This window comes from Myotis brandtii, unplaced genomic scaffold (genome assembly GCF_000412655.1).
Source record: "Myotis brandtii unplaced genomic scaffold, ASM41265v1 scaffold58, whole genome shotgun sequence".
Taxonomy (NCBI): domain Eukaryota; kingdom Metazoa; phylum Chordata; class Mammalia; order Chiroptera; family Vespertilionidae; genus Myotis; species Myotis brandtii.
This window is the reverse complement of record NW_005370176.1, coordinates 1,459,975-1,472,728: the sequence shown is the minus strand read 5'-3', so window position 1 is coordinate 1,472,728 and position 12,754 is coordinate 1,459,975. Positions and strand designations below refer to the sequence as shown.

Sequence of the window (12,754 nt, the reverse complement as noted above, 5' to 3'; positions counted from 1 at the left end):
CCAACGAGCTTCATTTCCTAAAACTTCCATGTCTCCTCAAGGAAAAGTTTAACTTCATGGATATTTTCAAAAGGGACAGAAATTTTCACAAATTCTTGTTTTTGTCTCAAATTTTGCATAGGAAAATCTTATATTCCACTAATTCTATATAGGAAATTCTGTATTAACGGTAAAATATGTTTGAGATTAATAATTATTTAAAACACTAATTATAATCCTTCACTAAGACATATTATTAATATTGCATACTGCTATTAGCATTTAACTTCAATTTCCAATTTAATTTTGAATATATTTTAATGTAATTGACTTACTTATATAAATGGTAATGTATCTAAGATTACATATGCAAATTATCAATTTATATAAAAACATACCAATGTAATTTCTAAAAATCATTCAAAAAATGGTATTTCTCTAGCAAAAGTAAAACATTTTAAAAACCTAATTTCTTATAAAAAAATTTTAGTGAGCTTAATTTTATCTTCTTAATATGAAAAAATGACTTTTAACTATCTGCTAGACATTCATTCAAATACTGTCAACATTTTTTCTTTTCAGACTTGACATAATCAATGATGGGTTGAATAACCTTGGCTGAACTAAATAACAAAATATAAACTCAATTTTATTTAATTCTCCAAGCCCAAGTCACAAACAAAAGCACTGAGGATCAAACATAAACATCTCAAGGGAGTTCAATGGAAGCCAATAAACATGCACAGGCCACCTGACAATATGACTTCAACATTGAACAAAGTCCTCCAAAACATAGCTAGCCATTTGCCAGTTTCATAGCACTGATCTTGCACATATTTTGTGTGTTCTATGAACTCAATGTCAGTGCTGCTCTTGTGATACTCAAGAAATTCAATGAAACCATCAAACCAATATAAGAAATGTTAAAGGGAATTCAAGAAGAAAAAAAAAGGATCAAAAATATGAATAAAATGGCAATAACTACATCTTTATCAACATTTTTAAATATAAATGGTTAAATGCTCCAATCAAAAGACAGTTTGGTTGAACGGATAAGACAAGACCCTTATATATGCTGCCTGCCAGAGACTCACTTCAAATCAAAGGACACACAGGCTGAAAGTAAAGGGATGGAAAAAAATGGAAAAATGGAAAATTTTACTTCCAGCTTCAATACTCATCATCTCCAAGGGGAGCAAGCAAAGAGGGATTTTGTTGGATAAAAGGGAGTGGGAGGGAGAGGGGAAAAAAGTGAGCCAGTTCATTTGCAGTCTTATTCGAATTTCAAATATAAAGTCAGCAAAATATATTAATCTAGTTATTTCTCCAAGACACTTTGATATTAAGATAAATATTGTGCTGTACTTGCTCCTATCTATTGGTTATTCAGAGAGCCAGATTGCTTTCACAGCTTCGCCAATCTCCAAATTGCTCAGTCAGACATCTAGTTTCTTAACTACTAGAAAAGAATCCATGATCAGATGAAAGTCTCACTTTACATTTAACTGTCAAGTTTTTATTTTCCTGAGGAAAGCACATGATTGATTAACTACCACAGAAAAAACAAAAGGAGATTTTGGGGAGTGTGTATTCATAGAGATCCTCAAATATCATTAAAGAGGAAAACATCCCCATAAAAGAAGGCTTCTTTTCTATTTCCCAAAGTTGCACACACATCTTCCTTTGCCATCACATCCTCATTCAAAAACCTCTAGAACCACATTATAAAACAATCTGCTATAACAATGCAAGTCAGATTATGTTCCAATAAAAACTTATTAGTACCTAGCAGAAAATCAAGTAGCCCAAAAAAACCCAGAATTAGTTATAGTCCCCAACACATAATAGAAATCTTCTGTATACACAATAGAAACCAAACATGCCTAGTTCGACATACCTTGCAAAATAAAAAAGGAGAGGTACCCCCATCAACTCACATATCCGTGAACATTCACACTTCTATTGAACATTTAGTAATAAAATATACCTAGCAAGAACTGACTTCATTACCCCTACATTAGAATTTCTAAAATAACCCTGATAGCTCATGTTGTGATTTTGTTTGATCACCTAAAAGCCTAAGAACCCATATTTACTATTTATTACAAGGGTATTTATAAAAATGTATTTGTTTGAAACAAAAGAATTAAATGAGTATGATATTATTATTGATATATTTATATATCAATATATTATTGATAATATATATGATATATTGTACATCTTTTCTTTCTGTAGCCTAGGTAGGGACAAAGCTTTCTAGGAAAAAAACAAAAAATCCTTTTATATGAACCCTGACACCTTCTTTGTAAGTAAGAAAAAAACATAGTTGAAAGTCTGAATTTTTTTTTTAATTTGGGGACAGGGTAGAGAGAGGGAGGTATACTGTCTTTCAAATATAAAGAATACAAACTGGCTTAACAGGTAGGTTTTTTAGGATCGTTTAAGATGAACATGCAATAATTATTATTATTTGGGGGCAAGAGAAAAATGAAAGCGAAGTTTTATAAAGATTGATTCAAGTGAACATATATATTTACAATGGAATTAGAAAATCCTTAGCTCCCTGAGCTAAATAAAAGTAGTCATTTATTGCACCAGTGTGTATTTTTAAGCAAATACAGAAGCAAAACTCATTAGCTATTTAAAAAATACACACATTTAATGTTGGTCTGTTTTAATTCTACGTAAAGCAATTCCAAAAATACAAACTGAACATCAGAGCCATGTGAACCACCATGATAAAATAAAACAGACATTCACAATAATTACGTCTAAAGACAGTTCAGCTTAATAAATCATCTTCCAAGTATGCCAAAGAGTTTCTAAAAATACTGCTGGTGTTCAGTTAGAATTAAAGGACTTTGGGGAAAATGAAATAATATGATACAGGTGGAGTGAGTAAGGTTACACGGGATTTACATTTTCCATTACCCCTAGATATAAACAAACATTCAAAATCAACACAAACTCTGTGTTATTCAAAATATTGCAGTGCAGGAAAGGCAACTTTAAATTAATAGCTAGGGGGAAATCAAGTTTTGGTGGAGGTAAACAGAAATGACAGTTTTAATTCACACTTTTGTAAAGCTCATTTATACCTGGCCAACCAGGAACCAAATGCAGGACAACAATGTTCTCTGCTTCTTTTGGCTATAGTATGATAAGAAAAGGTCATCTTTTGAAGATGTTTAAAGAAATAAAGCAACTTTCATTATAAACAGTCAAATAATCAATCAATGGAATAAATAAGTACTAACCCACATTTTTACCGCTCTGTAATCACTACGCTTTACATATTTTTCATTTTGGCAGCAAATTCCCCAATTTTTAGGCTAAAATCCACCAATCACTTTTAAGAATAAAATGAATAGCCACCAAAATAAGAATATTTTTCTGTTTACTCTTTGGCTAAAAAAGAACAAACAAACGAAACAAAAATAAACAGAAGACAACTCTAACACTGGTGATAAAAGAAATTGTTTCTTTTTACATGTAAAATAAAATTATCAATTTAAATCTTGGTACATTTTATAAAAACAAGAGGTAATGTTGTAAAAAAACAGCACTAGCCGTGGCAGGCAACGTACTGTTTGTTAACCCTGTGCAATAAAATATTTTGTTCATACTACACTTATTCAACATGACTAACAGTTACTACAGACATTTCAGGAATCTTCACAGGACTCCTATAGACTTACTGTTAAAACTGAGAGACATTTACAATCAAAATGTGCCGTGAAAACTTGAAAACGTTACTTCTAGTAGGAGATAATGTTCATATTAATTGAATTTGTTTTAGGTACTGAACAGCTGAGTTACAAGGACTGAAAGAGAAAAGCATTCTAAAAGCCCATGAACAATGTTGTCCACACCCTTCTTCAGAGCACACTAAACTTGTTTGACACATTTCTCTTCATACATAGCAAGCAACAGCACCCAATAAAAGCCTGAGAAGAAATGCTGCTGTGTAAATACTGCAACTATTCCTGAAAAAAGAATTATGGGATATATACTCCAAAGCTGCCCATTCCCATAATTTGTATTGCATAGGTCACATAATCACACACATATACATACACAACTGTGTGTATATATATATATGCACATGCAAAGAATATATTAAGACGACAATGAAGTCTAGTCACAGAGCAATTTACAGGCTCAATATATATTTTTACACTTTGCTTGAAAGAAAATTTCAATATTTTACAGTCTTTTAGTAGGCATTATATACACTGCACTTTATGAAATCTAAAAGATATTGAAATAAATTTTTTCCAACATTTTGGTAACAAAACAGACAATTTTTTCAAATACTTGTGCTATCTAACTACAGAATCTGTTTGCTCTGATAACCACTCATCACAAAAACTGACTCAATGGAATAATTAGAAAAATTATCTAACACCATGCATGGGTTTGAATCATTTTTAATATCCTATCCTAGAAACATTCTACAAATCTTAAGATTTAAAAAATTAAGTCTCTGTTTGATTTTTAAAAGATATCTTTTTATGACAATATCCATAACATTGACAGATACACATTAAGGCTAGTATCATCTTGTTTTGTGAAATTTTTTGACATTTTTTTTAAGAAAGATAGTAAAAGCCAGACTCCTTTAGGGCTTTGAACTGTACCTATAGAAAATGAGAGTGCAGTGAACATAATGTTCAGTCCTACAGTCAGGATGCAGTTGCTCCTTCCCATTCCACAAGATACTGCACCTTTCCATCAAGTGTCACCCGACGAGCCAACACTCGGTATTTTTCACCACATGCTATTCTACCTGCAGCACCAAAATAACTGGTAATGGAGTTTTTTAGATGAGTGAGTTGTAACTCCTGATCTGCTAAGTTATTCAAAATCTCTGTGTTGAGTTCATCAAATTGGTAATCCTCTTTGCCTTCATCGTCTTTTACAATTTCTGAGTTCTGAGTCTGGAGTGCTCTTCTTGGAAGACGACCCCTCCGCCTCCGTAAATGAGGGATTGCAGCAGGCCAAGATCTTCCTGTACGAGTTCTTTTTCTGGAGTCAGATAAACTATGGAAGAAAAAAAGACCATAATTATCCACTACGTTTATAAAGTATCCTCTGCCCATACTATATGTTTTTTCTGATTATTTTTTTCTATCACTCTGTTATAGTATATATCCTGGTGACATAAAATTAGCCAAACCAAAACAATAAATGCTATATAAATGGATCATCACTCGCCTTCATTAGATTCCATCACCTTCTTGGGGCTGACTTTTGAAGAGCTTTTCTTCCTTAACTATGATCTATTAAGCTTAAAAGAATCAAAGGAAATTTTTGGATTACGAGGCCGAGTCAAATTCTTACCAAGAGGACCCTATTAGTAAGTCAGGTTTTGTCAACACTCTTATCATTAACATCCCCCACCCCCCAGAAAGCCAGTTAGTTCATTCTTTCAGTGCAGCAAATATACAATCTTATCATTAACATCCCCCACCCCCCAGAAAGCCAGTTCATTCTTTCAGTGCAGCAAATATACAACATGTACAAGACACTGTTCCATGTGCTTAAACAGATGGTAAAACTAGAATAAAGCGTGTCTTATTACCAGTTCTAAGCCTAGTAAAGTAAGGAAATGAACTGGAATAAGCATAAACTAGAAGTCAGGCAATCCTGAGTACAGCTCTTGTTATATTGGCCAAATTCAAATCTCTTATCTTCTGTGTTCTCTTAAGAGAAAAGATTAAGTGAAGGAGTTGAACTAGATCATCTTTGAGGTCCTTTTCTGCTCAGAAATTTAATGATTTTATGAACTTATAACAAAGGGAGAATAGGGCACAACTGCTAAATTCAAAGACTTTATAATCACACTACAGTTAACATACCAGCTCTGTTACACTTGCTAAACATGCTATCTTGGACTTGTTACTTAAAACCCTCTAAGTCTCAGTTTCCTTATCTGTAAAATGGAAATAACAGGACCTACAACTCAAAAGACTGTTTTAAGAATTAAAGAAGATAATATATGTAAAAAGCTTAGCACAATGCTTGATAAGATGCCAAAAAATAGGTTACCTAATTGTTCATGATTCATTTAAAAATGTTACATTTTAAGCCTTCAAATACTTAGAATATTATATAATTTACACAAGTTTTTTAATTGTGAACAAAAATTAAACAAAGAGAAGTATAAAACTTGGAAGCTCGAAACTCTGACCCCAAGTAAACAAAACTTTTCATAACTGATGAGTCATACTTTATGGAAAAGTTTTTCTTCTGAAGAGTTTAGGTTATGCAAAACATTAAAGAAATCTGCTATTTATAAAAATCCTGAGTTTAAAAATCCTTTTACTAACAAAAGAACTTATGTTTCAGGCTCTATCCCCAGTAGGGGGCCTGTAAGAGGCAGCAAATCAATGCTTCTCTCTTTCCTTCTCCCTTCCTTTCTCTCTCTTCAAAAAAAAAAGTCAATAAAAATATATTAAAAAATATTTTAAAAGAAAAGCATAAAAAAGTCTCACAGAAAAGAGCACAGACTATAAACATTTGTGTGCCTCTTTTCTCAGTGCACACAGCCAATTTTCTAAAAAATTTGAATGTTCGTGCTCTAAAAAGCAAAATTATTCAAATGAATATTAACAACCTAAAGCATCGACATATTGGTTGCTTCTCAAAAGGTGAAAAACATACTTGCATCACTTTCCATTGGAAAATATGTCGTTAATCATCATTTCACAAAGAAAAAGAGACTACAGGAAAAATAACAAAGTATAAGAACATAAAATATCTACCCATAATGCCTGGCAATGCTAGACGAGGTAGTTTCTTTTGCACTGGAAGCACCCGTGAATTCCACATCTGAGGTATTAGATGAATGTGCAGATCCCTCAGTTCTCCTGAGACAAAAGAATTTAAATGGTAAAACGACTATATTACATAACAATAGAAATACTAATTCCCCCCCAAAAGAAAGTTCTTAGGATAGGAGAAAGTAACTTTCTATTTACCCTATAGAACAAGGTAAATCCAAGGTAGGATTTTCTGAAATTGATTCCTTATCCTGGAAAATACAAAAATATATATATTTAAAAAGCATGATTCTAAAGTAAGCTGAAAAGATACTAGTTTCTCAGCCATTTCAAGCACCTTTCCTCTCTGAGAACATATACAAACATATTATTCTCTTACCAAAGACGGCTCAGCAGTTTTCTGAATCATTTTTCTTGTATATGGACCAGGTGGACGACCTACAGATTTTTTCTTTCCTTTTTTTTCTATGCCATTGCTTACTTCCCTGAAAAATAAAATCATTATGTATTTAATCTCTGCATAAAGAGAACAATAACAACAAAAACAATGGACAATATACACTGTCATATCTCTATGTAATAATTAGGTTATGCTTATTTTATTTTTATATTAATGATAATATAAAAACAAAATAAATATAAGTTGAATCTATAAGTTTGGCCAAATGCACAAATAATACTTTCTAATTTAAATAAGTATTTATTGACTTAAGAGATATTCACATATGAAAGGTTTAAGAAAATTCTCTTTAATACGCTTGTGAAAAATACATACTACCTAAAAAATTTTTTTTTAAATGAAGAAACAGCTATTTCAAATGGAAAAGTTCAAAACTCCTGAAAGTTCCATTATATAGGTTAGGTTGTTACTAGTAGTTGGGTACCTGGGGGATGTTTCAAGGATTTATTACTAAAAGTAATTAGGAATTCAGTAGTTAAACCCACAGAGCCAGGAAGTAACTATGTTAAAATATACTAATTATAAATAGAGGTTACCTTTAGATGTATATACCTAAATTTTATATATACATATTCATTCTTCAATGATGATAATCAGAAAGAGAATGAAGCCCACGGTGGGAGAGGGTAAAGTGAATGAGTCGTTCAAAGGGCAAAATTAGAAAGATCTAGAAAACCATTTTGAGACATAAAGGCAAATAGCAAGGAAAAAAGCAATAGTTAAGGACACCTCTAATTAATACAAGGGAAGAAGAAAAGGGCAACTATCAATATACAAAACATCTATTTCACTTATTCAACATTATCTACCATATAAATTGGATATTACATAATAGGAATACCGAGATGTTCTCGGTGCTAATGGGTTAACAAAATAGTTAGAAAGTGACAAATGTACATACAAGCAAGCTAATTAAATGGGTTAAGTGTTATAAGAAAGTTATCCAGGAAAATTCAATTAAAAACAACAACAAAAAAATGAACAATACTATAGATACAGATGGAAAGAGGTGAATGGAGAAAAGTAGGAAAGAATACCTCTCCAGACACCAAATTAAGATTGGAGAATAAAGGTGGAAGTACAAGTAAGGAAGCTAGAGGAACATAACTGCAATCAAAAGTCTCAAGGCTGCCAGAACCGGTTTGGCTCAGTGGATAGAGCGTCGGCCTGCGGACTGAAGGGTCCCGGGTTCGATTCCGGTCAAGGGCATGTACCTGAGTTGCGGGCACATCCCCAGTGGGAGATGTGCAGGAGGCGGCTGATCGATGTTTCTAACTCTCTATCTCTCTCCCTTCCTCTCTGTAAAAAATCAATAAAATATATAAAAAAAAAAAAGTCTCAAGGCTAAGATGGATAGGACACACACTTTCTTTTTTGAAGATGATCAACAGAAAATTTCTTAAGGACCGACCCCTGACTAAGGAAAGTACTCTCACATTAAAAGGACCACACTTCATACGTAGGGCCCAGAAGTAACTAAAAATGCCTTTAAAGAACGTTGAACCACTACCAAGTAGCATCAAATGAAAATCTGATAGCTACCACAGATAGAGTGTCCTATCAAAATCATAATAGGAATGAGAAAGTTTGTGCAAACCTTTTTCTAATTCATCATATGGGCAATTGCTAGCAAAGGATTAATAATAAAATTTGTAAGTGATAGTATTCTTTCCTTCAAAAAAAAAAAAAACAACAACAACCCTGAAGTAGCATCTACTTTATTACAAACTCAAAATAGATATGAAGCACTGCCAACCCTCTGGAATTACATTTTCTCACTCTCCAAAATGACTACCTCATACTTTTATTTGCTCCTTAAATGTCTCTTTCAGCTATCTTTGACTTATTACTTCACTGAGAAAATACAAGCTATCTGTCAATAACTTTAGTCATCTTCCAAATGGCAAATCCATCTACTTTATTACAAACTCAAAATAGATATGAAGCACTGCCAACCCTCTGGAATTACATTTTCTCACTCTCCAAAATGACTACCTCATACTTTTATTTGCTCCTTAAATGTCTCTTTCAGCTATCTTTGACTTATTACTTCACTGAGAAAATACAAGCTATCTGTCAATAACTTTAGTCATCTTCCAAATGGCAATATTTTACTTTTACAATAAAACCAGCATCTGTACCTATCTTCTCTTTTTTCACTTCATTTCAACAGAAAGACGTTAAGTTCTCCTACCAAAGGCTACTCCCACATTTGGACTCTAAAATCCCTTTCCTTTTGGCTTCTCAAAGACTTTACAATATCTTTAATTACCTCCCCTATCTCCTATACCAATCTCTTCTCCAATGCATCATTCCTACTAGCACACAAAAACAGGTTCCAATTATCTTCTATCTATTAAAAAACCATCACTTGATTACTCCCTCCTCTTCAGCTTCCATTCCATTATCTATTTCCCTTCACAGTAAAACTACTTCTAAGAGTTGAGGACACATACCCTTTGCACTTTCTCCCTTTTCATTCAGAATTCTTAAAGATTATTTCCTTTGTTATTATTATCATCATCATTATTTTGAATCTCCCTATGTTTCTTATTTGCAGAAAAACCCGTTTTGACATGTCAATTGGACAGTGCCAGATTCAATCACATTTTAACACACTTCAATTTGACTTCTATCTTTACCTCTCAAAAAAAAAATTGGTTTTGTCAAGGTCACTAATAAAAGAATGCTATCTTATCCAACAAACATTTTTCTCTCATCTTAACCCAGCTCTTAAAAACACTCAATACTATTTAATGCATTCATCTTTCTTGAAACAGTACCCTTCTTTGGTTTTCATGACACTAAACTTTTCTGATTTCCTATTTCACTGATCATCCCTTTTTGTGTTCTTCATTTATTTCACCTCTTCCCAAATCTCTAAATAGTATCAGAGCATTGTTCTAGGCCATATTCTCTTCTTTCCTCTTGCTCCCTAGGGAATTTCATTCAGTCTCATGGCTTCCAAATTTTTATTATGTGCCCTGACCTCTCCTGAGCACCCAATTGCCTATATCTAACATCATCACCATCACTTAGTTATCTCAAAATCAATGAGTATGAAACAGAAGAATGCTTCATTCACCTTGCCAAATTCTGTTCTTTCAGATCTTGGAAACAGATAACACCACCCACCAGTTGCTCAAGCCAGAAATCTGGGCATTTGTTAAACTTCATTCCTCCCTTTCTTTCATAAATTTAATTCATTCACATAGCCAATAAATTCTTCCAATAGTTCTCCTGAATCTATTTTCTCTCTCCATTAGACTGTTTACTATACAAGCAGGCATCATCTATCTCTTACCTAGACAACTTCAAGAGTCTTAATTTCATTTTCTCTTGCTTCTATTCTTACCTCTATACCTATCCATTCTCCACACAGCATCCAAAGAGGTACTTTCAAAAGATAGTCCAATCTACTTACATCTTTAAACAGTTCCCCATTATTCATAGAAAACCCAAAGTCCTTATGAAACCTATAAGATTCTATATGATCATGCCCTACTCAACCTTCTCAACATTTTGAAGCTACTCTCTACCCCCCATTCTTACCCCAAAATTCTTCTGGGAGTTCCTAGAACATGCCTCACAGTTTTCACACTTGTTATTTCTACCTGGAGTATTCATCCCTTTGTTCTTCAAATTATTAGGTCATTTTTATTCTTTAAGTTTCAACTTAAATAGGCCTTCCTTAAACCTCCTTCTTAGGTTGACCCAATCCATCCCAGTACAGTCTAAATCTGTGTGTTATTTCCTAAATGGCACTAGCATGATCTATAATTATTTTACTTTTATCACATTTCTTCCTCACCATAATGTAAACCCCATCAGGGCAGAAAGGAAGTCTGTCCTGTTTGTTATTATATCCCCACACTTAGTAAGATGCTAAATGGAATTAATGAATAAATGAAAAATAAAAAATAAATAAACAGGCCAGCACTTCAATTGTTTGCTAACCAAGTCAATAGTGCTTATTCCTGGAAAACCTAAAATCTGAAATAAATGAAAAAACATCTAGTATTAACTCTTTGTACCTTATCTAAGCAAAAAATTATACACAGTAAAACAAATCAGGGTAACTACCACTTGTACTTTCAAATATACTAATGAGACCAAACAACACACATTTTTAGTTACAAATAAGCTAAAGAGAAAAAACTAAGCCACAGATCAACTTTTACCTTGAATCAGACATAGGTTTGGATGCCTTTCTGCCTTTAATTTTAAATTCATGGGATGTTCCTTCAGGTTCTTTCTCTGCTTTGAACGCCACATTTGGTGGCACAGGAGGAACACGAATTCGCAACCCAAACAAATGCTTCTTCTTCTTTATTTCTTTCCCAGACATAAACCTAAATTTTTAAAAAAATTAACTAAAGATTTAAAAACTGAACAATATACATGGCAGACCCTAACTCAACTTTCAGATATAAAGTCTTCATACATGAAAGTCCACCCAATACTACAAAAACTACCTTTTCCCTTGCTTTCTTTGATTCTTATCTGCCCCAGAGCCAGTCCACAGTAGGTTATGATGGAAAAATTGGGAGGGAGGATAGCATCCGAAGGATGAGAGATGTGCACATGTCCACCTTTCTTTTTGAAACATGGCATCTAACTTTTTAGAGGAAAGCAGAGTATAGAGTGGTGTCTTCTTAGTCTAGTATGTTTTTCCATATTTTAGTGTCATCTGTTAAAAAATATCTCAAAAAAAGGTGTGGGACAAGAAGAATTTCACGTGAGAGTGTATCTGCGAGACACGCTGGTCGGGAAGTAGTAGGTAACAGCATTGCTAAAGACAGTCTAAGAAAATACAAAGAATAGCGTGTGTGTCAGATCTGAAACTAGAAATAACCTGGAGCAGAGAAATGTTATTTCAGTGTGGGCTTGGGTCTCTGAATAATATGCTCTGAAAAGTAAGAGCCTTTAAAGTCCTTATTCCAAAACACCCCAATCTATCTTAGCTCTGCCTGCCTAGCAACAAGAACCACTACCAAATGCTTGGACTATTCTTCCACTTTCATGTAGGATTGAAAAAGAGAAGCTCCCATTTCTATTATAATAGGAACACATGTATTTCTGGCACCCTAAACTGGATTACAGAATTCCCTGTCCCATAAAGTATTTTTACCAACACAATAACTGCTCATGTACTTTATGGCTTTTTGAGCTGGCCTAAAGATCTAGCTACTAGTAATTATAACATTTTTTTTAAATGAGGAAATGCTATTAAGTATAAAAACAGCAAACTTGTTATAAAAATTTTGTAATGTAATTCAATAGTTGGAGCTAGCATACACATTTAAAAAATTATTTCTATGTATTTTGAAAATATTTTAAAGAAATATAGATATGTTGGGTTTTTTAAAAAGGAAAGATTAGATAAAAAATATCAAGCAATATCACTTAATTATAAAAAACTTAGGCCACTGCCCGACTGGCATGGCTCAGTGTTGAGCATTGACCTATGAACCAGGAGGTCATGGTTTGATTCCGGTCAGGGCACATGCTCAGGTTGTGGCTCGAT

General features: G+C 33.2%; 1 protein-coding gene across 4 annotated transcripts in view; it reads right to left on the bottom strand.

Annotated features, from left to right (window-relative positions):
* Positions 1–2,308: 2,308 nt before the first annotated feature.
* MTF2 (metal response element binding transcription factor 2) overlaps positions 2,309–12,754 on the bottom strand; it is a 75,092-nt gene continuing 64,646 nt past the window's right edge. For 3 of the 4 annotated variants that reach the window (XM_005878978.2, XM_014550035.1, XM_005878979.2), the window contains 5 exons: positions 11,409–11,579; positions 7,147–7,252; positions 6,966–7,018; positions 6,750–6,854; positions 2,309–5,025 (listed from right to left, as the gene is read on the bottom strand). In XM_005878978.2, coding sequence (XP_005879040.1) covers positions 4,668–5,025; positions 6,750–6,854; positions 6,966–7,018; positions 7,147–7,252; positions 11,409–11,579 — 793 coding nt within the window. In that variant the 3' untranslated portion in view covers positions 2,309–4,667. Of the gene's footprint in view, positions 5,026–5,199; positions 5,273–6,749; positions 6,855–6,965; positions 7,019–7,146; positions 7,253–11,408; positions 11,580–12,754 lie in introns of all 4 variants that reach the window. The other variant, XR_001364548.1, reaches the window with a different exon arrangement.